Raw genomic sequence first — 21,967 nt, 5'->3', positions numbered from 1 at the left:
TTCAACTCACACATAATTTATTAGTGACAAAGGGGCTGTCTCCAGGCACGAGGGGATGTCACCAAGGTGGGGGGATGACACTGTGTCACTGGGCTGGGGAAGCAATGGGGAAGGGGGGGTTTGAACAACATGGTGTGACAAGGACATCCTTGTGAGGACAAGGTGTCCTCATGTTGGGAAGGACACACAGAGCGCCCTCATGTATGTGCGGGGACTCAGAGGGCCCAGGTGTGTCCCCAGAGGTGTAACAGGCCCCAGGTGTGGCACGTCCCTGTCCCTGATCCTACCCACGCTCACAGATGAGCTCCACCACGCTGTGCTCCATGGGGACGGGGTCGAGGCAGCGGTGGGCGGCGCTGGCGGCCACCTCGTCCAGCAGCCCCTGCACCACGCGCTCATCAGAGGCGAAGCGCCACAGGTAGAGCTGCAGGTAGTGCCCATCCACCTGCACCTGCTGCAGCCCAAAGCGCCCCAGCGTGCGCAGCCGCACGCACTCCAGCAGCGTCTTCAGGCTGATCTTGATGATCCCTGTCAGCACCGACACCTGTGGGAGGGGACAGTGGGGACATGTGGCATATGGGAGCAGGGATGGTGTCCACATGGGATGTGGGGGCCCTTGTCCTGGCTGCCACTCCCCAGGGAACTCCTGAGCATTGGGATATGTGGCACATGGACACCCTTGGCCTGGCTGCTGCACTGATTGCACAGTGATCCCACTCCTCCCCTCATAGTCCTAGGGCAGGGGATCCTTGTCGTGGACATCAGCTCCCAGTGACTCCCTGAGCCCTGACACCAGGGACATGTGCCAGTGGGAAGGTGGGCGGGCAGTTTAGGACCTCTGGGGATGTTTAGGGACATGGTGGTGCTCATGACCTCACCTTGTTGAACTCAACAGGGCTGAAGATGTCAATGCGCTCAGAGAAAAGCTTCTGGATGTTGCTGAGCAGGTGGGTGTCCATGGGGGCACTGAGGACATGGACACAGGGATAGTCAGGGACTTGACAGAGCCAGGGATGTAGGGACAGGGACACAGGGACCATTAGGGGCTACGGAGAGGGTCAGAGGATGTAGGGATGCTTTTGGGGACAGAAAGGCAGGGGAATATGAGGATGGTCCCAGGACATGGAAGGACAAGACAACTGAGGTACACAAGGATGATGGGAATTACCAGGGGATTCTGGGACACTTGTAAAGAACACAGGGATTGTTGGGACAAACAAGGATCGTCATTAGTACACTCTGGGGATATGGGGACAGCTAAGGACTGTCAAGAGAGCCTAGGACAGTCTGGGATCGTGAAGAAGGTGACAGGCGAGATGCAGTAGATACTCAAGGAGTGACAGGGAGCCCAGGGGTGCCTGGTGGCCCAGGGGTGGTGGGGCTGACCTGGGGGTGTAGCTGGGGGCATAGCGGCCGGGTGCCCGCGAGCTGCTGTAGACGGAGAAGGCGCGCCGGCTGGAATCACTGCTCTGTGCCCGCCTCACCCCCTCCTCAAACAGCTGTCCCACCTGTGGGTGGCACCACACCCTCAGCACCCACAACCCCTCCTGGGACCCCCAAAACCACCCAGCATCCCTCAAAGTCTTTGTGAGCCTCCCACACCCTTCCAGAATCCCTGAAGGGCCACACAGGGACCTTAGGCAACCCCCTCAGCCCGGGTGTCAGCCGACCTGCACGTCGATGGCGGTGATGTCCTCCACCACGCGCTTCATGACAGCGCGCACGTTGCGCGGCTCGACGGTGCCCAGCCAGTCGCGTGTCTCGACGCTCTTGCGCAGCATCTGCGCCACGGCCGCGCCCTGCACCTGCACGTAGTGGTCCAGCAGCCGCTGTGCCGCTGCCCGCGCCTCCGCACACAGCGCTGGCCCCGGTGTCACCGCCGGTCCCGAGTCCTGGGGACACACACACAGGCAGGATCAGCCCCATGCCTCCTCTGCTGCACTGTCACCGCTGGGAACAGGAGGGGCATGGGGACACGTGGAGATGCGTCCCCTCCCTGTGACTCTACACCTGATGTCCTTGGGGCACAGGGACAGGTGAGACACTGCCTGAAGCAGCATCACTGCCCCTCTTACAGGTCCTTGGGGCTTCAGGGGCTCTTGAGGCCATGCAGAACCCCCCTGAGGATCCCTCAGGATCCCCTTAGGGCCATTTAGAGGCTCACCTGGGGCGGGAACTGCTCATCAGTGAGGGTGAGGATGTAGCTGATGGTGGAGTTCTCGTAGTCCAGGCAGAGACGGGCAAGGAGCAGCAGCAAGGCCGGGGGGGCAGCAGGAGCTCCTCGCTCAGCTGGGCCATCAGCGAAGCCACGGGCGGTGTGGCACAGCCAGCGCACAAAGGCCACCACCAGGCCCTCACGCACTGCTGTCACACAGAACTCCCCCTGTGCCACAAATGAGGGGGAGGGTCACACCCCAAAACTGTCTTGTATGGGCTCCAAACTACTCTGTATGACCCCCAACCTGCCCTGTGCCACCCACAGATTGCTCCAGTGACCCCAAAAATGCCCCTACCCCCTCAGCCTGTCTCCCCAAAGTGCCCCATCTTGTGTTACCCCACCTTGAAGTAGGGCAGGCTGGCAAAGGCGACATCCCTGGCGGTGAAGAGCTGCACGTAGGCCAGCACGGCTTTGAGCTGGCCCAGCACGGAGGCGGCCAGCGTGGCCAGCAGGTCGGGCAGGCCAGGCCCCTCTTTGCCGGGGGGCCGAGGGGCAGCCAGCGCCTGGCGCACATCCCCCAGGCAGCCCAGGAAGAAGGTCTGCAGGGCGCGCAGGTAGCGGTCGACACGCTCGCGGGCGGCCCGGGCCACCAGCGCGGCGGCAGCATCGGCGCCCGCGGGCAGCAGCTCGAGCAGCGCGCGCAGCCGGCGGTGGAAGCGGTCGAGCGCCCGCACCAGCAGGGAAGTGTCGCCCAGGCCGCGCTCCAGCGCCAGCCGCCGCTCCAGCAGCGCGAAGTAGCGGGTGGCCAGTGCGGCGGCGAAGGGCTCCAGGCGCCCCGTGTCCCCACCGAACAGTGTGCGGTATGAGCCGGCCAGCTGGCACAGCGTGCCCACGAAGGCCGAGCTGCCGCGGTCCACGAAGTCCAGGATGTCGGAGGCGGGTGGCGGCGGTGTGGTGGCCGTGCCCGAGGGGTCGGCCGCGGGCAGCTCGGCCTCCAGCGCCGCCAGCTCGGCCTCGAGGCGCGCGCCCGCCTGGCTCAGGAACTCCTCGCTCAGCTCCTCGGCCGGCTCCTCCAGCTGCAGCAGCATCTCCACGCACTCGGTGAGTTCCTTGGGGTCCAGCGTCTCCTCCCTGGTGGCCAGGAGTGGCACGGCAAAAAACAGGGAATAAGCAACAGGAGTGATCAGCAGGCTCCGGAGTGAACAGCCCCAGACCCGCACTTCCCAGCGCTGCCAGCAGCAGGCTGCAGTGAACGCACCGGAGGCGTGTGCGGAGGCGCTGGGCCAGCTCGGCCATGATGGCGTGGCTCTCGTCCTCGATGGCGCGGAAGGAGGGCAGGTGCCGGTAGTGGCGCAGCACGGCGCGGGCACGGGCGTGGCAGCGCAGGGCCCGCGCCGGCTCCGTCCCCGCCCAGCGCCGCAGCCGCCCCGGCACCTCCACCAGCGCCTGCAGCTTCCGCAGCAGCGCCTGCACCCCTGCAGGAACACGGCGTCAGCGGTGGGGACACACCGGGAGTGGGATGAGACAAGGTGGTGGGACCATTTGCTGGATCTGCCCCCTATGAGGGACAGCCACCCCACAGATCTGCCCCTCTGCCCCACATGATTCACCCCAGGAAATCTCCCTGATGTGCCCCCGGATGGCCCCGCTCCGTACCGGCCAGCTGGGCGCCGCGGCGGTGCCGGTCCTGCAGCGCGGCGCTGACGCGGGCGCTCGAGGCGCTGATGGCCGCCATGTTGGCCGCCAGGTCATCCATCTCCGCCTCCATGTGCCGGAAATCCACCTTCATCTTCCGGATGGTGTCTGGGGGACACAAGCCAAGTGCCACGTCCCTCGGCTGCCCAGGACCCCCCCAGCCCGCCCAGGATGAACACACCACAGCCATAACCCCCCAGAGAAGACTGCTTGCTGCAGGTCAGTGATCTCCAGAGTGAACCACCACACGCCCCAGGGCAGCTTCCCAGTGCTGCCAAAGGGAGCACCCCCAAACTCCCATTTCCCATCGCTGCCATCAGCAGCGTCCAGAGGGAACAGCTCACCAGTGGCAGAGATGAACTTGTTGTAGTTCTCGTAGAGCAGGGTCTGCATGTCGCTGTCCAGGGCGCGGATCTCCCTGCTCAGCGCGGCCTCACGGGCCAGGAGCTGCCCCAGGGGACACTCGCTGCGCACCTGAGGGGACAAGGGATGCACATCTGCCCCTGGTTCCCTCTACTGCCACCTTTGGAGCCCTCTAAGTGAGATCAACTGTCCTCCATAGTACATCTGAGACCTTCCCCTGCTTTGCAGGATCCCTGACTGCTCCCCCTGGATTCCTCCCGGCATATGGAAGCATTCTCCAGGAGCCTCCCCTACCATCCAGGGCTGCCGCCCGTGCAGTGCTAACTGCCCCGATCCAGCTGCTGCCGAGCACCTCAGCACCATTCCCGCAAGGAATCAGTGTCCCCAGGGAAGCACATCCATAAGGTGCTCGAACAGGCCCTTTCTGGGATCTCCTCAGGATCCTGGGGACCCTGCGGTTCTCCCCCGCCAGGGTCGGGGCCACCCATCGAGATCCCTCGTGACGTGGCCCCTCGGAGCCCTCGCCAAGGCGGGGGTGCCCGCGGGAGGGGTCTCCGTGCCCACCTTGGTCATGAACACCTCCGGGTCGAAGTGGGGCCCGTTGATGTCGGTGGGGTCCGGGGGCGCCTCGGCCGCCTCGGCAGTGGACGGGCCATAGTAGCGCTGGAGCGGCCCGTGGGGACGCCGCCACCCGCCGCCCCCGGTGCTCCCGCCGGTGGCCTCGGGGCTGCCTGCGGCCCCGCTCCCGGCCCCGCTCCCCGCTGTCGCCGCCGCCATAGCGCCGCCGCTTCCGCCCCAGCAGCCACTTCCGGCCTTCCCCTTACGCCACTTCCGATGCGACGCCCTGTTGCCATGGCGACAGGATAGCGGGGCCGGACATGGCGGGGCCCACTTACCGGGCCCTGGGGCGGCTACCACGGGGACGGAGCCGGCGCGGCCCGTGTCGTGCAGCGCTATGGGGACAAGGACTGCCGTGAGGACGCAGACATGGGTGGAGACACCGACCCTCACGGGGTGAGCGGCCGCTGGCACCCCCAACACTGGGCCCGTGTCTCTCACCGTCCCTTTTCACCCCTGTCCACCTGTCCGCAGGCCTCCCTAGTGTTCCCGTGAGTCCCCGGTGCATCCCCGTGCTCATCTCCCCGTGGCACTGGATGGGGTCCTGGGGTCCCCCACCCCACCCAAAGGTCCCACTCCAGCCCCGGGGTGGCTCCAGGTGACGCTGGAATTGGGCTGTGAGGCCGCAGGTACAACCAGGGGACTGACGTTGCACCTTGCACAAGGAACAAACATCTGGGATAAAAGGTCTAAAATCAGCTTTATTTACAGCAGAAAAGGCAAAAGAAACCCTGCTCCAGGGGCCTTTCATCGAGAGTCACCTGCTCCAGGAATCACAGGCCACTGATTCTTCCCAAGGGAAAGAGCCCAGAGCTGCCACGTTGCACCAGGAAAGCAGGAAGAGCCAAAGGAAGTTCCGGGTGCCTCCTTTCTCCTGGCCTTTCCCGGATGTTTTTTCCCAAACGTGAAAAAGAGCACACCTAATCCAGTCAAGGTGTGTTTTGTGAGCAGTTTGGTACGTGGGACAACATTCCCTTCATAGCTGTGGACCCGACTCAGCCCAAGGGCAAAGGAATTCCCAGTGGGAACAGGGAGAAAGCAAAGGAACACCTAGCCATCCATCCATGAAGAGGTTTTGCTGGAGAGTGTAAATCAGAGGAGGAGGAATGGCTGAGCCCTGGCTGTTACAGGAAAAGAGAAGGAAATAAGCAAGGCAGGGGCTCCTTTTGTACCTTCTAAATGTATAAACAAATCAGCATATCCCTCCTTGATTCCCCCCACTCCTGACAGCACTGAGAGGGGAATTCCACCTCACCACAACCTCTGCTTAATTGTTGGCACTACGTCTCCACAAAGGGCTCTAAAACCAGGGCGGCACAGTAACCTCAAGTAACAATTCTGCCACTGGATTTCTTTACCCTGATTCAGTCACTCAATTTGCACATGTGTGGGAAAGTTCTGGAAGGTTCCACACAAGTGCAAATCCATGTGGTTATGGACTGTGGCCCTCCCTTCCCACAGGGTCCAGCATGATGAAGACAACCAAGCCAGGATTTAATGAAAGTCCTGCTCCCCTGCACCTCTTCCCTGCCACAATCTGAGAGTATCCAGGCCCAGATCCATTGCTAATTCCACCTGAAAGCAGCACAGCACAGGTTTCCTTTCAGCCCAGGGAAATGGAGAGTGGCCACACAGAATGTCAGTCACACATTGGAACTCCCAAATCCCATAAGTCAGCATCCTAAATCCTACAGCTCACAGAGCTCAGCTGGGCTGTGGAGTACCCACAAGTCCCTGGATTTGTTAGTTCCTGGTTTTCATTGAGGGAGGCGATGTGGAAGTGGCCCTTGGAAACAGCCCACGGGATGTGGACAAGGCAGGAGGTCACGGCCAGAGCCATGACCCCAAAATCCCATTAGACACGAAGATCCCTTTGGAGCCCAGCTTATTTTGGAAGAGCTGTCTGGGCCCAGCCGGAGCGACGACGAGGAGCTGGAGGGAGGAAAATCACTGGGAAGGTGGAGGTGTGGCTGGAGGCTCCTCTGGAAAACGTGTGGGCAGGTCTGTGGACGGTGGGGTCTGGCCTGTGACACGCCCCAGGCCGGGCTCAGGTCCCCGCCCGGGACACCAGGTAGTAGAGGATGAAGAAGATGAGGATGAGCGCCACGGACACGGCCAGGAGCAGCCGGCGGTTGTCACGGCCGGAGCGCGCCATGCCAGAGAAGCGCTTCACGCTGCCCGTCAGCAGCCCTGTCACACTCAGGAAATCCGAGTCCTGGTGGGAAAGGACACCTTGGAGGCCTTGCAGAATCGCAGAACTTCCCGAGTTTCCCAAGGGAACATCCCGAGTCCTGAGGGACTCACGGAGATGAGCCAGTCCAGCTCCAAGTGCTGCACAGGATACCCCAAGGATCCCAGTGCTGATTTAGGGCTTCTCCCTTAAGGGCTTTTGCCATCCCAGCTCTCATCCCAATTCCCTGATTTGCACAGAAAGCCCCGTGTCCCATTTCCTAGGTCCTTACCATGCCATCCAGGTAGCGGTTCTGTTCCTCAGCATCCTTGTCAATATCCAGAGCCAGCTGCAGAGCAAGGCAGGAAATGGGCATTAATGAGCTTTTAATGTCCAGAGAACCTCTAAAATTTGAAATGCAAATTATTTAAACAAGCTGCTGCTTTCCCAGCTCCAACAGACACACAGGGGCTTCTTTGGTGCAGGAACAAGGAAAATGGCATTTCCCTGTCAGGCAGGTGAAGCTCTGAAAATAAAGCCTGGCTGTCCAAATCTGCCAGCTAGAGAGGGGGGTTTAAAGTCTGGGACACAATGGCAGGAATTCAGCCTGCTCTTCCACACAGTGAGTCATTGCCTTCTTTCATGGTTTGTACTGAACTTTTAATAATAATTTAGAGCTTAAAGCTTAAATCAAAGTGTTTGATGTTAATAGGAGCAAACCAGCTTTAAGAACAGCTACGCAGAGACACAGATATTTTCCAAAATTAATCTACCTGCCTTTTTTTCATTAATATTTCCCTGCGGATGTGAGCTTAGTAACACCCCTGTGTTCAGGTTGGACAGGGCTTGGAGCAACCTGGTCTAGTGGAAGGTGCCCCTGCCCATGGGAAGGGGTGGAACTGGATGAGCCTTAAGGTCCTTTCCAACCCAAATCTTTCCATGGTTCTGTGATCCCCAGCAGGACTCCCAGGTAATCAGAGCCTGTCCTTCACCTCAACACCTGCTGTGACCTGAGCACTCACCGACTTCAGCCTGGTGACCTTGCTGGCCAGGCTGTCAGCCATCCGCTTGTTCTCCACATCCAGCAGGTCCTCCATGGTGCTTGGACTCTGCCCTGGGGAGAAGGGCGAGGAGCACACATTGTCCCTGCCCTGCCACAGCACAGCTCTGTTCCCGTCACAGCCCCTCCTCGCACGGTTTGTGCCCTTAAATCCTCTGAAAATGTGACCAAAACACCACAGACTTCCCCCAGACAGGCCAGGGCAAGAACCCAGACTTGCATCCTGAACTGCCACGATGGCCCAGCAGCAGCTGCGGGGGTTCCATGGCCAGTGACATCCAGGAGTGAGATTTGGGTGAAACCCGGCAAATCCCGGGGCCCTTTGCTCCTCGGCCGTGTTGGGGTCTCTCGGCATTGCCCCCATTGTGGGGCAGGTGGGGTCCAGGGGGGGATTAGGTGTTCCGGGGCTATGGGGGCAGCTGGGGGCTCAAAGGGGCACTTAGGGTTTATGGGGGCGCTGTTCAGGGGGGCAATTAAGAGTTACAGGGGGGCATTTAGGGGTTGGGGGGGCCAGCTCAGGATCCCAAAAAGGGCCCAGGTAGGCAATCACGGCGTGGGGGGGGGGCTATTCCCGGGCTGTAGGGGAGAAATCGGGGCACTGCAAGAGGCTCCTGGGGTTCAGTGGGATCGGGAGTTCCTCCTCCCTCTGACCCGCTCCAGCCCTTTCTGCCCCCCAAACCCGTCCCTGTCGCTGTCCCTTGTCCCCTCACCTCGGCCCCGCTCCGCCATGGCCGACCCGGCCCGTCCCGCCCCGCCGGGCGGAGCCGCCACGAAATGTCCGCCCGCTCTTCCTCCTTCTCCTCCTCCTCCTTCCCCCCGGCACCGGGACCCTCGGGCCGCTCGCCCGGGCCGGGGCGGAAGGGCTGGAACTGCCCCCGAGGGATCCCGGGCTGCAGGTACGGCCAGCGCCCTGCCGGGGACGGGGGCGGGACAGGGGGCTGGGGGAGGAAACAGCGCCTTGGCGACAAAAACCGGGGGGGGGGCTGGGGACAAAAATGGGGCTTTGGGGACAAGAATAGGGAGCTGGGGACAAAAAGAAGTTTTGAGGAAATAATTAGGGATTTGGGGGCCGAAAAATAGAGATTTTGGGGGGAAATAGGCACTTGGGACAAAAATAGAGGTTTGGGGGAAAAAACAGGCACTTGGAACAAAAATAGAGGTTTGGGAGGGAAAGTAGGGGTTTAGGGACATAAACAGGGTTATGGGGACAAAAAAGGGGGCTTGGAATTTACCCAAATGGTGGGCGAAGGAGGTGGCAGTGTGAGGAAGCAGTAGCAGTATGGAAATGGGGATATCCCCAATGGTCCATTGGCTCATGTCATTCCCCCAAAAGCAGAGGTGGATCCCCTGCATCCCAGCCCCTGCGCGTGGGGATGCTGTGTCCCTGCCCCGGGCCAGCCCAGCCTCCCGTCTCCGCAGCTTTCCGCCTTCCAAAATGCAGGATCTGCCTCTTTTGGTCCTCCCGAAAAGCCTGGGGCTACGTGGGCAGGAGGGGACAGCCCGTGTGATTCCCAAATCCCGGGGGCCCTGGGCCTGGGATCCCGGTTTGTTGAGCTCGGTATGACCAGCTCAGCCCCATCCTCATGGCAACACAGAAGTCGAACACATGTCCGAGCCCAGATCTCCTTAATTTCCCCCACTACGAGCCACGTCCCAGCACCGTGGGCTCGCGTGGCTCCGAGAGCCGCTGAACCGGTGCCGTGTCCACAATAATCCCGCGGAGCCGCGCATCTGCTCGCTGGCAGTGTCGGCAGGGACATCCTCTCCCGGGGGCAAACGGCTCCGGGCGCGCCTTTTGGCTGCGCCTGCAGGGATCGGCCATCATCCAAGCCGCCACCAAACCCTCCCCGGTCTGCTTCCCACCACCTGCCAAGGTAGCTCCGCCGGCAGCCGGAGGATGCTCTCCCGCCTGGCTGCCTCGCCGCTCCATCCCTTGTCACTCCACGGGAATGTTTCTGGCTTTATTTGTTATTTCCCCCCCTGTGTGGCAGCAGAAATCAGGGCAGGCGGGGAGGAGGAGGAGGAGGAGGCAGGGAGCTATTTCAGGGAGCTGCTTTTATCTGCTCCACGTTAATCCCCAGCTGGTGGGGGGAAGGTTTTCCCTGAGTGCTTTCCTGAGAGGGCATATATTAAACATTGAAAAGCAAAGCGAGGAAGAAGAGGATTAGCGGGAGAGAGAGAGAGGAAGCTGGCTGCTGGCTTTGCTCGGGTCATCCATCTGCTCCACTTTTATGGATGCAGCAGTGTGAGCAATATCATTTGGGATTTTTTTGTGTTGCGTTTTTTCCCTCCTTGCTCTCTCCACCCCTTTCTCTCTTCCCTCTCAGAGGTCTGTGTGCCGAACTGCTATTCCATCACCCTGGAAATCCCCTTGCTCCCCTTCCTCCGGCTGTGCTGTAGCTGAGCTGTTGGGATAATGGAGCTCCAGGCTGTGGTATCCACGCTGGAAAGCGGGGAGCAGGACACGGTTCTCAAGGTGCTCCAGGTCTACAACCAAGAGGTGAGTGAACATCAATGCTTCCCTCAGCTCAGGGACTCCTAAAAAAATTATTATCCAGATCCCAAGTAAAGCCTGGCCGGGAAATAAGAGTCAGGATGAGGACTGAGTAGGAGGAGCTTTTTTGTTAAGGCAGTTTTGGAGGTGCTGAGAGAGTCCAGGGAGGAGCTGCAGGTGAAAGGATGTTGGGATTTGCAAGTCAAAAGATGGTTGGAGGTGACTGCTGGGATCTCGTATGGGCACAACTGTGAAGGTAGAATATTAAACCCCAATGATCTGGAAGCAGAGATGGGAGCATTTCTAGCCTTAAAGTAGGAAAAGATTATCTGTGGTGGTAAATCTCTACTTGGAGAGAGGAGACTGAGGGGAGACCTCAGCCGTTTACAGCTTCCTCCTGAGGTGCTGTGGAGGAGCAGCTCCAATCTCTGCTCTCTGACCAGTGTCAGGGAACAGCTGGAGAGGTTTAAGTTGGATATTAGGAAATGTTGCTTTCCCCCAGCGGGTGGTTGGGCACTGAGCAGGCTCCCCAGGGAGTGGGCACAGCCCCAAGGCTGCCAGAGCTCCAGGAGCATTTGGACAACGCTCTCAGGCATAGGGTGGGATTGTTGTGGTGTCTGCACAGGGCCAGGAGCTGGACTGAATGGATTGTGTGGGTTCCTTCCAGCTTAGGATATTCTATGGCTCTCTGAAATCCTGTTTGAAACAGACTCTGGTTGTCAGGGAAATTTCCTTCGGAGGTTTCCCCTGAGAGGGGCTGGCCCTGTGGATCACTCTGACTCACTCTGCACCAGGCTGGAGTAGGTGGAAGCCAGGAGGGAAAAGCAGAGGAATATTTTGCAGGAGTGTGTGTGTGAGAGAGAGAGAGTGTGGAACTATTCCTAGCAGTTGGATTTGGAATGGGGAGATGTTGGCCAAGAAGGAGCAGGTGTCTGTTAAGGACAGCACTGAGGATTGACAGCACTGAGAATTAACAGCACCACCAGCAGGTGCAGCACCAGCATCCTTGGGGTGCAAGCAGTGTCTCTGTGCCCCCAAACCACGATATTTCCTGTTGGATTCCCCCAGCTGTGTCCTTCCTGGGGTATCAAGCCTAGGGAACTGCTAGCACAGGGTTTGCTGGCCCATCTGGAGGAAATGGAGCAGTCAAAGAGGATTATGAAACTGCAGATAAACCTGGCACAGCCTGGCATTGTTTCTGCTGCAAGGCTGATGGTTCTGTATGCTTTTCCTGAGGATTTGTTTTAATTCACTGTTGTGCACACAGTTTTTGCTTGCTGGGAATATACTACCGCTAAAGCAAAACCCCAGGTGTGGCCAAAATATCCCCAAATGGGATTTCAGCCTGAAAAGAGGATGTGCTGAGGGAAGAACAAGCAGCCTGCTTGTGGAACATAGTGCCAGGATTGAGCCATCAGCTCCTGGTAGTGTGGATGGATCAGTTCACACCCAGCCTGGCTGGAGTACACCTGTCCTGCCCCCACACCTGGGGCTGCTCCAGGCACTGTGTCCATCGCTGCTTCCAGGCTGGACAGAACCCTGGGCTATGGTGACTGCACACACATAATCAGTGTTTTATGGATTTTAAATGTTTTTGTTCTCCAAGCTGGGATCAAACCCTCTCTTGGTATGAACAAGGATTGCCTCAATGACTGGGAGGTGTTGCTTCTCCCCAGGCACCTGTGATCTCCAGTTCCATGGGAGCAGGTTTGGTCAGGAAGGAGACTGGCAGTGAAGAACAAACAAAGTAGCAAGAGAAACACAATGAATGGAGATCAGGAGCGTTTGTCACCATGGGGACAGGATGGAGTGTGGAGATCAAGTCCCTTGTGTTTAAAGAACAAACTGGGTAACCGCAAGGATCCATTCCCATGTACCAAGGAAACAGGACTTCTTTGGGTCAGGAAAACGAATAATAAATGTCAAGGGGAGGACGTGTAGGCACAGCTCAGTGGTATCACTGAGCAGGGGAATTACCGGCTCTTATAGGATATTGGGATTGGGATGAATACCCACTGTGCTGCTGCAGTATTTAAACTAAATCCATCTGTCAGCTGGCCTGTGGCATTGCACTGGTGCTGTGGATCCAGGGGTGATGCCCACAATGTGGGGGGGACTGTCAGGAGATGGTGTGTTTGCTGTTGCAGCATGTTTTGGACCCGCTGCTTTCCAGCTGAATGGCTCTGGTCTGGTCCCATGAGGTTTTAACCTATTCCTCTTTCTGACTGATTTTGTTTGTCCCACAGAAATCTCAGTGCTTCATCTTCGAGGATGAGGAGCGGGAAGAGAGGAAGGTAGGCACAGGCTGCTTGCTTTCCTCCTCTGGTCAGTGTGTAAATCTGCTGCTCTGTACTCATGTCCAGCTGGGCTTGGCAAGCAGCTCCCACAGGAGAAGAAATGAGAGCTTTCCTTTGACTTGGTTAGGGAATTGTGTGCTTGGAGTGTCTGGCTCTGTTTTTTCCATCAGTAGTTGGTGGTTTTGGATAAAGGTCAGCATCCATCTGACACTAGCAATGGTTCCATGATCCATTTAGTCCCAGCCATGGATGTGATCTCTGGTGTCTCTGGACAGGCATCACAGCAGTGCTGGCTCTGGGGGAGAGTGAGGGGCTCCACTGGGAGCCAGCAGTGGGATTTGCCAGGAGCTGTGTATTAGCAAATCCTTTGAGCTGGTGTAATCTGGCACTTGGAGGGAAGGACACTCTGCCTGCTCATTCCCACTCCTGCAGCACTTTGTGACAGGGCAGGCCTCAGCCTGGCTGTTCTGCCATAAAAATTACTATTTTCCCTGGATTATTTTCCAGCTGGCTCAGTTCTGTGGTCAGTTCACTGGTGGATGGTGCCAATGCCTGTTAGCACAGCAAGTGGTGTGGAGAGCAGGACCTCCTTTGGCTGTGCCAGGGCCAGCTGCTGCCACAGGGAGCGTTCCAGGCACAGCTTGAAATGTGATTCTGGATCTGATGAGATCTGAGCTCTTTGCCTTGCACTGACCCGCTGTGTGAGCTGGGAGAGTCACACAGGACGTGGCTTCAGGCACAGTGTCCCACTTGTAGGGTGTCTGCCATGAAATATGAGATGGACATCACCTTTAGTTCCTGGTGCTTGGGTGTTCAGATGGTTCAGCTTCAGACACATACCCTTAGATCCCTTTCCCCTGAGCTAGCCTGAGGCTTTGGTTGCTGGGACTGTGTCTGAAATTTTGTCTCCCTGTGAGGAAGGAGAAGAGGAACAGCTGTACTTCATCATTTCCCCAGGATGTGAGTGTGGGGCACACCACAAGCCTCATGTTAAGGACTGAAGTTCAGTTTTTCTTCTTTCCTTTCCTCAGTAGTTTCATTTCACCAGGGGAGAGTCAGGTGCAATATCAGGCGGAATTTATCATGGAAAGGGTGGTCAGGCTTTGGAAGAGGCTGCCCAGGGAGGTGGTGTAGCTGTCATCCATCTCTAGAGGTATTCAAGGAATGACTGTTCCATGCTCTGGTCTGGTTGTGAAGGTGCTGATTGGTCACAGGTTGGACTTGATGGTCTTGGAGGTCTTTTCCAACCTGGATGATTATGATTAATGATTCCAACCTTAATGATTCGCTGATTATTTCAAAGTGTAACCAATGGGGCTGTTAAGCCAGTTACAAACCTCATTTTTTGTGATCATTCACTCTTGTAACACCACTGAAAGACCCATGCTCTGAGCTGTGTTGTGTTTGCTCCCAGCAGTGTGTGTGGGTTCCTGGTGTGATGGGAAGTGCTGCCACATGTGGTTCAACTGTGGTTCAGCCTGAGCTGCCTGTGTCTGTAAGGCCTTACCTGTGCTCTCGTGCTGCTCCGTGACTCACTGTTCCCCATGAGCTTTGCAGCTCCAGTGAATTGTGTTAGTGGGGCTCTGCCAGTCTGTACCCATGGAAGATCTGGGCCAGTAGGTCTCCAGACAGCACTGAAATTAAGGAGATACTGCTTATTTGAATCTCCTGAGGTCTCTTCACCTTTTTTCCCAAGGCATCAGGTGCTCTTCTCACGTCCCTTGCTCCTGTGTCCCTCCCTTGTGCAGTGGGCAGGTCGGCCCTGTCAGCCTGAACCATCCTCACCAGGGCAGAGCTACAACAGTTTGTGCTCTCCCTTTGCACCCAACACCCTCGGCAAGACATTTTTTCCTGGTTGTTCTTGCCCAAACTGGTCAGGATCAATGCCAGAGCCAGGCACTTCCTGAGTGCCACTGAGTGCACACTTGGGCAGGCCCAGGTGACACTGCTGTTGTCCAGGGCAGAGCATGCCAGGGCCGTAGGGAGCCCTGGGATGTGTCAGTATCCAAGGCATTGCTTGTTTCCAACTGCACAGAAAATGGCCCAGCTGCTGATCAAGTTCTTGGAGAGGGAGCTGCAGCCATCCTGCCAGGTCACCTGCCTGGAGAGCATCCGCATCCTGTCCCGGGACAAGCACTGCCTCGACCCTTTCACCACTAAGGAAGGCCTGAAGACCCTCTCCAGGCACGCCGGCATCGATTACTCCGAGGAGCTCATCCGGGAGGTGCCAGACTTGGATGTAATCCTGGAATCCCTGAAATGCCTGTGCAACATCGTGTTCAGCAGCGCCATGGCACAGGAGCTGACAGCGGAGGGGCGGCTGGTGGTGGGGCTGGCGCGGCGCATCAAGCTCTACAACGAGCGGAGTCTTCCTCACGACATCAAGTTCTTCGACCTGCGCCTGCTGTTCCTGCTGACGGCCCTCAGGGTGGACATCCGGCAGCAGCTCGCCCAGGAGCTCCGGGGAATCAGCCTCATGACAGACACCCTGGAGCTGACCCTCGGCGTCAAGTGGTTGGACCCCTACGAAGTTGCCACCGAGGAGGGACTTCTCCCACCTTTGCCTCGGCAGGAGACGGAGCGAGCCATGGAGATCCTCAAAGTGCTCTTCAACATCACCTTTGATTCCAGCAAGAGGGAGGTGGACGAGGTGAGCTCCTTGGGCCCGTGGCTTTCATGTGTCTCCGGACTCTGGCTTTGCAGATTTTCTCCTCCCTTGCATTTTCTTATGTCCCAGACTGGTCCTTGTGCACCCTCAGGGTGATGAGGGACTTGGGTGTCCTTAGGGCTCTGCCTCTGTCCAGTGCAGTATTATCCCTTACTTTGCCTGTGCTTTTAGCATTCCCAAATGGAGAATTGAGAACCTGCTTTTCCTGGAACGCCCTGCAGTCCATGATCAGACTGCTGGAGGGGAGAATGGGCTGCAGGCTTTGGGATGTGTGGGATGCCCTTTGCTGACCAAGGTGTTCCTTTCTCCATGCTGGGGCCAGGAAGATGCTGCTTTGTACAGGCACTTGGGTGCCCTCCTGCGCCACTGCCTCATGATCTCTGCCGACGGTGAGGACCGCACCGAGGAGTTCCACAGGTCTGTGTCGGGAGGAGCTTCACCTGGAGCTTCGCCAGCTCCCCCAGCACATCCTGCCTCTCCCTGGGTGACTGGGAGGGACCCTCCTGACCAGCAGCTTTTAGGTTTAGCCTGGGGATCCCTCATGCTGCTCGAACTCAGATACAGTCTTTCTTGCCCTGGGAATGCCATGTGGGAGTGCCATGGCCTCCTGACCCCTGAGATCTTGTTCCATGTTCTGTGTCAGGCTGTCCCAATGGTGACATCCACCTCAGTGGGCAACTGGCCAGAGAAGAAATACGCTGCTTTAAAACGTCCATGAGGTGGCCTTAATTAGTCTTAAGCCATGCTGAGAAATCGGCTGTGTCATGTTGCCAAGCATTATTGGTGCAGAGGTTTCAGCTTGGAGCAGGTGACACCACCCTGTCCCCAGGAATACATAGCTGGGGGAATCCCAAGCAGTGCTGGTGTGGAACATTAGGATTAGGAGTGACACAGGAGACTCCAGAGACAGACCTTGGACCACCCAGATTGGTCCTGCTTGGCTCTCTGTCAAGATCTGTGGGTTCTCATATGTCACTACGTATCTTTGGACTCTCAGCATATAGTTAGCTATCCAAAAAGCATCTTAAGTTATCCCCTTTCAGTGGAGTGAGGAGCTTGAGATGCTCGAGGAAAATTTGGATCGCAGGGTCCTCACTAACTCCTGCAAGTTAATGATGGGCCTTCATTTCTGCAGAGCTGAAGAACTTCTGTGAGCAAAGCTCCATCACTGTGTGTTCACTTCTCTTCTCTTTCACACGTGCAGCCACACAGTCAACCTGCTGGGCAACCTGCCCCTGAAGTGTCTGGACGTGCTCCTGACTCCCAAAGTGCGGCCGGGCTCGCTGGAGTACATGGGCGTCAACATGGATGCGGTCAGCATCCTCCTGGACTTCCTGGAGCGGCGCCTGGACAGGGTGAGTGGTGGGGCTTCTTCTGCCCACGGGTCCAGGGGACCTTTCCCTCAGCCTGGAAGAGCCTGGTGGAAGCAGCACGCCTGTTTTGAAGTTAGCCCTTTGTAGGAGGGACAGCTTTTGGCAGAGCTGTGGTTGGTGGGACTAAACCGATACCCTTGAGCTGGGAAGGTGACTGCCATTGATTTGAGGGCTGCAGGCAGTGAGATTGGTGGAACAGTGGATGATTAGCTGATAATTAACTGGGTGACTGACAAATCAGCCCTGTTTCACTCAGCAGTGATCCAGTGGGCAGTTCTGGAAACTTGAGTTCATGTTATTTTTAAGCTGACTACAGTTTTCAGCCTCTGGAGTTGTTCCAAAGAGCCTCCAGATTTTACCACTGCACTCCTCTGCCCTGGATGCCCTGCCCAGATATTTCTGGCACTGCCTGTGCCACAGCAAGAGGTGTGGGGAGGAAGAGGGCACTGAATGCCTATGGTAGAGGTTGGGAAGCTCTGTGTCCATCCATCTCCCTCGTGGTCTGTGCTCGTGTTCTCCAGCATGAGCCGAACTCAGCATGACTGACGTGCTGCTCTTTCTGGGGATGTTCCTACAGGGCCACAAGCTGAAGGAGAGCTTGACCCCTGTGCTGAACCTGCTGACGGAGAGTGCCCGAGTCCACCGGCAGACCAGGAAGTTCCTGAAGGCCAGGGTATGCTGTGCTCAGCTGCACGTTCAGCGGTGCTGCCCTGAGGGGATGGGAGGCCAGCAGGCCCCCCGCTTGTGGCCACCCTCCAGACACCTCTGCTGTGGGTGGCTTTGGTAGCCACAGTGACCTGTCGCCCTCGCTGTGGCCCCGCAGGTGCTGCCGCCGCTGCGGGACGTGCGGAACCGGCCAGAGGTGGGGAATTCCCTGCGGAACAAGCTGGTGAGGCTCATGACACACATCGACACCGACGTCAAGCACTGCGCCGCCGAGTTCCTCTTTGTGCTCTGCAAGGAGAGCGGTGAGTGCTTGGGGCTTCCACAGGGAGACCCTGAGATGGGGACCCTCTGCAGGGCTGCTGCCTTCCCTCAGAACAGCCCTGCTGAATGGGGAAAAGGGAGAGCTCCAGGAGCTCTGTGGGAAGGAGGTGGTGTCTCTCAGGCCAGCCTGAGGGACAGGCTGTGCGGAAGGACACCCCAGCACCCTGCACACAGCCTGGCCCACGTTCAACTCCCACGCACGGGCCTTGATCCCTGTCAGCACCTCCATGGCCTGGAGACATGGCAAAACCGTGCTGCTGGGGCTGGTGGGAGCACAGGAGTGGAGCACAGGGTGGTCTCTGTCCCTTCTCCCGGCAGTGTCCCGGTTTGTGAAGTACACAGGCTACGGGAATGCCGCAGGGCTGCTGGCGGCACGGGGTCTCATGGCTGGCGGCCGGGAAGAGGGAGAGTACTCGGAGGATGAAGACACGGACACGGAGGAGTACAAAGAGGCAAAGCCCAAGTAAAGAGATCCACTCCCCCTCTAGAGCTGCCCTTCTCCCACACCTTCCTCCCTCTCCTGCTTTATCCCTCTTCATCCCTCCTCATGCACCTCCTGCCATCTCCCTGTTCTGCTCTTCCACGTGCAGCAGGGTGAAAGTGACCATTTTTCCTACGCCTCTCCAGAGCTCAGTGTTGCTACACACAGCTGGTTTTTGGTTCCTCGTTTTCCCTTCCCTCTCTTTCTTTTTCCCTTCCCTCTCTTTTTTTTTGTTCTCCTTTTCCTCTGCAGTGGGTAGTATCTTGAGGGTGGGGGATCCAGGCCTGTGCCCACCCATGCATCTCCCACGCACCTGTTTAATGTCCCTGCAGATTTGGTTTGTTGGGATTTTCTCCATTAGCTTTTGTCTCCTGCCTTGAGGAGAGGGAGGAAATGTCACCTGGCCTCATGTACCTCATTTCCAGTGGCACTGGCATTGGCAGGAGGGGATGTTAGAGAAAAGGAAGGTGTTTGTGGGGATGTAGATCAGAATCCCTCATAGCACTGTGATGGCACTTGGGGCTCAGGGCACGAGCAGCGGTGACAGCCAGTCCTGCTATGCCATTCCTCTGCTCCATGAGGCTCAGAAGGATTCTAAACAGCCCTTTGTCACCTGCTGTCCCTCCTGAACCCTGGCCTCACTGCTCTCTGTGCAGCATCAACCCTGTGACGGGACGCGTGGAGGAGAAGCTGCCCAACCCCATGGAAGGGATGACAGAGGAGCAGAAGGAGCATGAAGCCATGAAATTGGTCAACATGTTTGACAAGTTGTCCAGGTACTGGAACATGTATGTGTCAGGGGGTACATCTGTCACAAACCTTCCTTTGGCTGTGTTCCCAAGGCCTGGAGGGAATGACAGGGGATATGTGGGGAAACTCTTCCCTCAGCATGGCTCCATGACATGCAAGGGGAAGCACTGCCAGCTTCTCCAGCTTTGGCATGATGGGACACTGTGGAATTCCTTGCTGTACCTGTGCTGTTCCCAAGCACCTGCCGCTCTCTAGGTTTGTCCAGGTGCTTGGGAGGACAGCAGCCTCTGTCCTGGCAATGCAGCTTAGGGGGAAGCAGCATTTTGGGGACAGATGGCAGCCAGTGCCACCAGCCTCTTTCCCTGTTGGAGTGCTTTCTCCAAGTTATCTCTGACCCACAGGAGCCCAGCTGACTTCAGGCTTTCAAGTGTAGGAGGGAAGTAAGTCCATCCTACGTTGGAGGGAAAGGAACATGGACACCAGTGTGTTTTCCTCTGGGAATCCTGAACCACACAGGACAGGACTCTGGAAAGGAGCCAATTCCAGGGAATAGGATTGTGCTTCCTGGCCATTGCTTCGCCATGCTGGAAGTTTTAGGGCTGGCACTGTCCCCACTTCTCAGAAGGGATCTTTAGTGGTGCCAGGGGTGTTCCAGGCCATTTCCACAAGCCCCACCTTCCTGCTGTATTCCTGGTTTGTTTTCATGCTGTGCTGCAGCTCTGCCTTACCTTTCCCCTCTCCTCCTGGCTGCAGGGAGAAGGTGATACAGCCCATGGGCATCACTCCGAGTGGCAACCTGGCGCCCATGGAGAACGCCATCCACAACATCGCCGATGAGCGCTCGTCCTCCGACTCGGACCTGGGGCTGGACTGAGCCAGCTCCAGCTGCTCTCCCTCGGAACTGGTGCTGCTCCCAGGGGCTGGCACTGTGCCAGGACTCTCCCTGTGGGATCTGGGTCCAGCCTGGACCTCTCACAGCCCACCACATGGAACACCTGCCTCCTTCCCAGCTCCATAGCCACCTCTCCTTCCAGAGGTCTCCGTGACCTGGCTCCACCTCGGTCTCTCCTGTCAGCAGCCTTGAGGATTTCACACTCCAAATTGCTTCCAGGACTCTCCAGTAGGATTTTTGGTTTCTAAATATGTGCTGTTTGGGAAGAAGGGTCAGGGGGAGGCTCTTCCTGCCACTTCATCAGGGTTCTGTGATCCGTGGAGCCTCCTGTGGCTGTGTGTGTGCCCGGCCTCAGAGTGGGGGCTGCTCCCCAGGAATGCCATGGGATGCAGGGCTGCCAGAGAGGGGTGTGGGCCTCCAGTAGGAGTGGGATCTGCAGGGCATGGTGCAGGTGGCTGTATCCATGTCTGCACACCCAGAATGTGTGGGTGAGCAGAGCAGAGCCGGTGAGGCCTTGGAAGCTTCCAGCATTGCACTGGCCGCAGGAGAGAGCGCGCAGGCAGCTGCCGGGAACGCTCTGATGTCCCTTCCCTGGCACTGGGCACTGTCCCTGTCACCACCCAGCTGGGTTTGGGCATTTGCCTCTCCCCACCTCCTGCTTTCCAGACAAAAGGCCAATATCCGTGCTCTGTCCTTGGCTCATCCTTGCTGTCCCCAGGTCGCTGTGTCCCCCAGGGGCTGCTGTCGGGCCTGGTGTAGATTTCTCTTTATTTTTAATCCTGTTTTCTTTGGAAAGAAAATTTTCTCATTTGTCTCATGTAACCGAATTCCCAAACCTCCTGTCACAAGTAGGAATGCACAAGTGATATTAGAATAAAGCCGACCTGACACGTGGGAGTGTGGCACTGATTCCTCCCAGCAAGGAAATCCCTGTGGCAGAGTATCCCAGGTGCTCTGTCCATGTTTCCTTAGGAGCTGGGATGTTTCTGAGCATGGTCTAGTAGGTGAAGAGCTGGACAGGTGCCTTGCTTGGTTTTCCAGTTTCCACTGCTGAGGAAACTGGAGTTTTTTGAGGAAAACCTCGAGTGCTGTGTCCAGCTCTGGGCCCCTCATGGCAAGGAGGATATTGAGGGGCTGATGTCTAAGAGAGGGAATGGAGCTGGGGAACGGTCTGGAGCACAAGGAGCTGAGAGGGCTCAGCTGGGAAAAATGGAGGCTCAGGGGGGACCTTCTGCCTCTCCACAACTCCCTGACAGGAGAGTGCAGCTCCCAGGGAGCAAGGAATGGGACAAGAGGAAACGGCCTCAGGCTTTGCCACCGGTGGTTCAGGTTGAACAACAGTAAGAATTTCCTCATGGAAAAGCCTGCCCAGGGAGGTGGTGGGGTCCCTGTCCCTGGAGGTGTCCAGGGAAGGCCTGGACATAGCACTCAGTGCTTTGGGCTGGTGACAAGGTAGGGATCAGTCACAGGTTGGACTCGATGATTTTGGAGGTCTTTCCCAACCTGTATGATTCTGTTTTGTTCCTGACTGACCCCCAAGCACCATTCCAGGCTGCTGGGCTGGGGACAGCCCTGCTGTGTCACAATGTAGCTTTCAGGCCAATTACATATTTCTCCTTTTTTTTTTTTTTAACTAGCAATCCCCCCTCCCCAGCCCTTCTGTGTGCAGGCACAGACCCTGATTCCTTCCCAGCTGTTGAAGCTTTCCCAAGCTTTATGTGCAAAAAGAAAAGGGGGGTTTGGTGTTTTTAATGCAGCTGCTTCTGATATTGTTTCAATTTTCCAGAGTGCTTAAATCCCTAAGAACAGCTGCCAAGCCTGGCCTGGAATGCCCTGGAGCAGGGGCTGAGCTTGGCACTGGGTGTTTTGGGAGGAGGTGTTCATAGAATCATGGAACTGTTTTGGAGGCAGCAGGGGATGGTTAAAAACTAAGTCCCCACCATTTCCAGTGTGGATGTGCC

The 21,967-nt window shown here is 57.3% G+C and overlaps 3 protein-coding genes across 3 annotated transcripts; 1 reads left to right on the top strand and 2 right to left on the bottom strand.

The window, feature by feature from the left end:
- Positions 1–5,005, bottom strand: VPS51 (VPS51 subunit of GARP complex). The gene is made up of 10 exons (XM_030239922.2): positions 4,781–5,005; positions 4,198–4,327; positions 3,815–3,961; positions 3,417–3,633; positions 2,560–3,289; positions 2,165–2,383; positions 1,671–1,892; positions 1,387–1,508; positions 879–966; positions 1–544 (listed from the first exon to the last, which is right to left on the bottom strand). The coding sequence occupies exons 1-10, from the start codon at positions 4,991–4,993 to the stop codon at positions 284–286; spliced, it is 2,349 nt and encodes a 782-aa protein (XP_030095782.2). The 5' UTR covers positions 4,994–5,005; the 3' UTR covers positions 1–283.
- Positions 5,006–5,515: 510 nt separating this feature from the next.
- BET1L (Bet1 golgi vesicular membrane trafficking protein like) lies at positions 5,516–8,904 on the bottom strand. The gene is made up of 4 exons (XM_009102273.3): positions 8,775–8,904; positions 8,027–8,118; positions 7,297–7,353; positions 5,516–7,049 (listed from the first exon to the last, which is right to left on the bottom strand). Exons 1-4 carry the CDS (start codon positions 8,791–8,793, stop codon positions 6,882–6,884), a joined length of 336 nt encoding a protein of 111 aa, XP_009100521.1. The 5' UTR covers positions 8,794–8,904; the 3' UTR covers positions 5,516–6,881.
- RIC8A (RIC8 guanine nucleotide exchange factor A) lies at positions 8,824–20,900 on the top strand. Its single transcript, XM_018907956.3, has 11 exons — positions 8,824–8,960; positions 10,392–10,564; positions 12,805–12,852; positions 14,891–15,505; positions 15,846–15,940; positions 16,728–16,878; positions 17,474–17,569; positions 17,720–17,864; positions 18,202–18,346; positions 19,021–19,140; positions 19,868–20,900. Exons 2-11 carry the CDS (start codon positions 10,481–10,483, stop codon positions 19,986–19,988), a joined length of 1,620 nt encoding a protein of 539 aa, XP_018763501.1. The 5' UTR covers positions 8,824–8,960; positions 10,392–10,480; the 3' UTR covers positions 19,989–20,900.
- The last annotated feature ends 1,067 nt before the right edge of the window (positions 20,901–21,967 follow it).

This window comes from Serinus canaria, chromosome 5 (genome assembly GCF_022539315.1).
Source record: "Serinus canaria isolate serCan28SL12 chromosome 5, serCan2020, whole genome shotgun sequence".
In the NCBI taxonomy this organism is placed as follows: domain Eukaryota; kingdom Metazoa; phylum Chordata; class Aves; order Passeriformes; family Fringillidae; genus Serinus; species Serinus canaria.
The sequence above is the reverse complement of the archived record's forward strand: the minus strand, read 5'-3'. Positions and strand labels throughout refer to the sequence as shown.

Bases quoted from the DNA above. Each gene is read 5' to 3' on its own strand.
- VPS51 (XM_030239922.2), bottom strand. From the start codon at position 4,993: ATGGCGGCGGCGACAGCGGGGAGCGGGGCCGGGAGCGGGGCCGCAGGC. The intron at 2,384-2,559 runs GTGGGGTAACAC...TTTGTGGCACAG, and splicing joins CCAGCCTGCCCTACTTCAAG to GGGGAGTTCTGTGTGACAGC. The intron at 1,893-2,164 runs GTGAGCCTCTAA...GTGTGTCCCCAG, and splicing joins ATGAGCAGTTCCCGCCCCAG to GACTCGGGACCGGCGGTGAC.
- BET1L (XM_009102273.3), bottom strand. The intron at 7,354-8,026 runs GTGAGTGCTCAG...CTTGCTCTGCAG, and splicing joins AGGTCACCAGGCTGAAGTCG to CTGGCTCTGGATATTGACAA. The intron at 7,050-7,296 runs GTAAGGACCTAG...CTTTCCCACCAG, and splicing joins ACCGCTACCTGGATGGCATG to GACTCGGATTTCCTGAGTGT.
- RIC8A (XM_018907956.3), top strand. From the start codon at position 10,481: ATGGAGCTCCAGGCTGTGGTATCCACGCTGGAAAGCGGGGAGCAGGAC. The intron at 15,506-15,845 runs GTGAGCTCCTTG...TGCTGGGGCCAG, and splicing joins GCAAGAGGGAGGTGGACGAG to GAAGATGCTGCTTTGTACAG. The intron at 18,347-19,020 runs GTAAAGAGATCC...CTCTCTGTGCAG, and splicing joins TACAAAGAGGCAAAGCCCAA to CATCAACCCTGTGACGGGAC.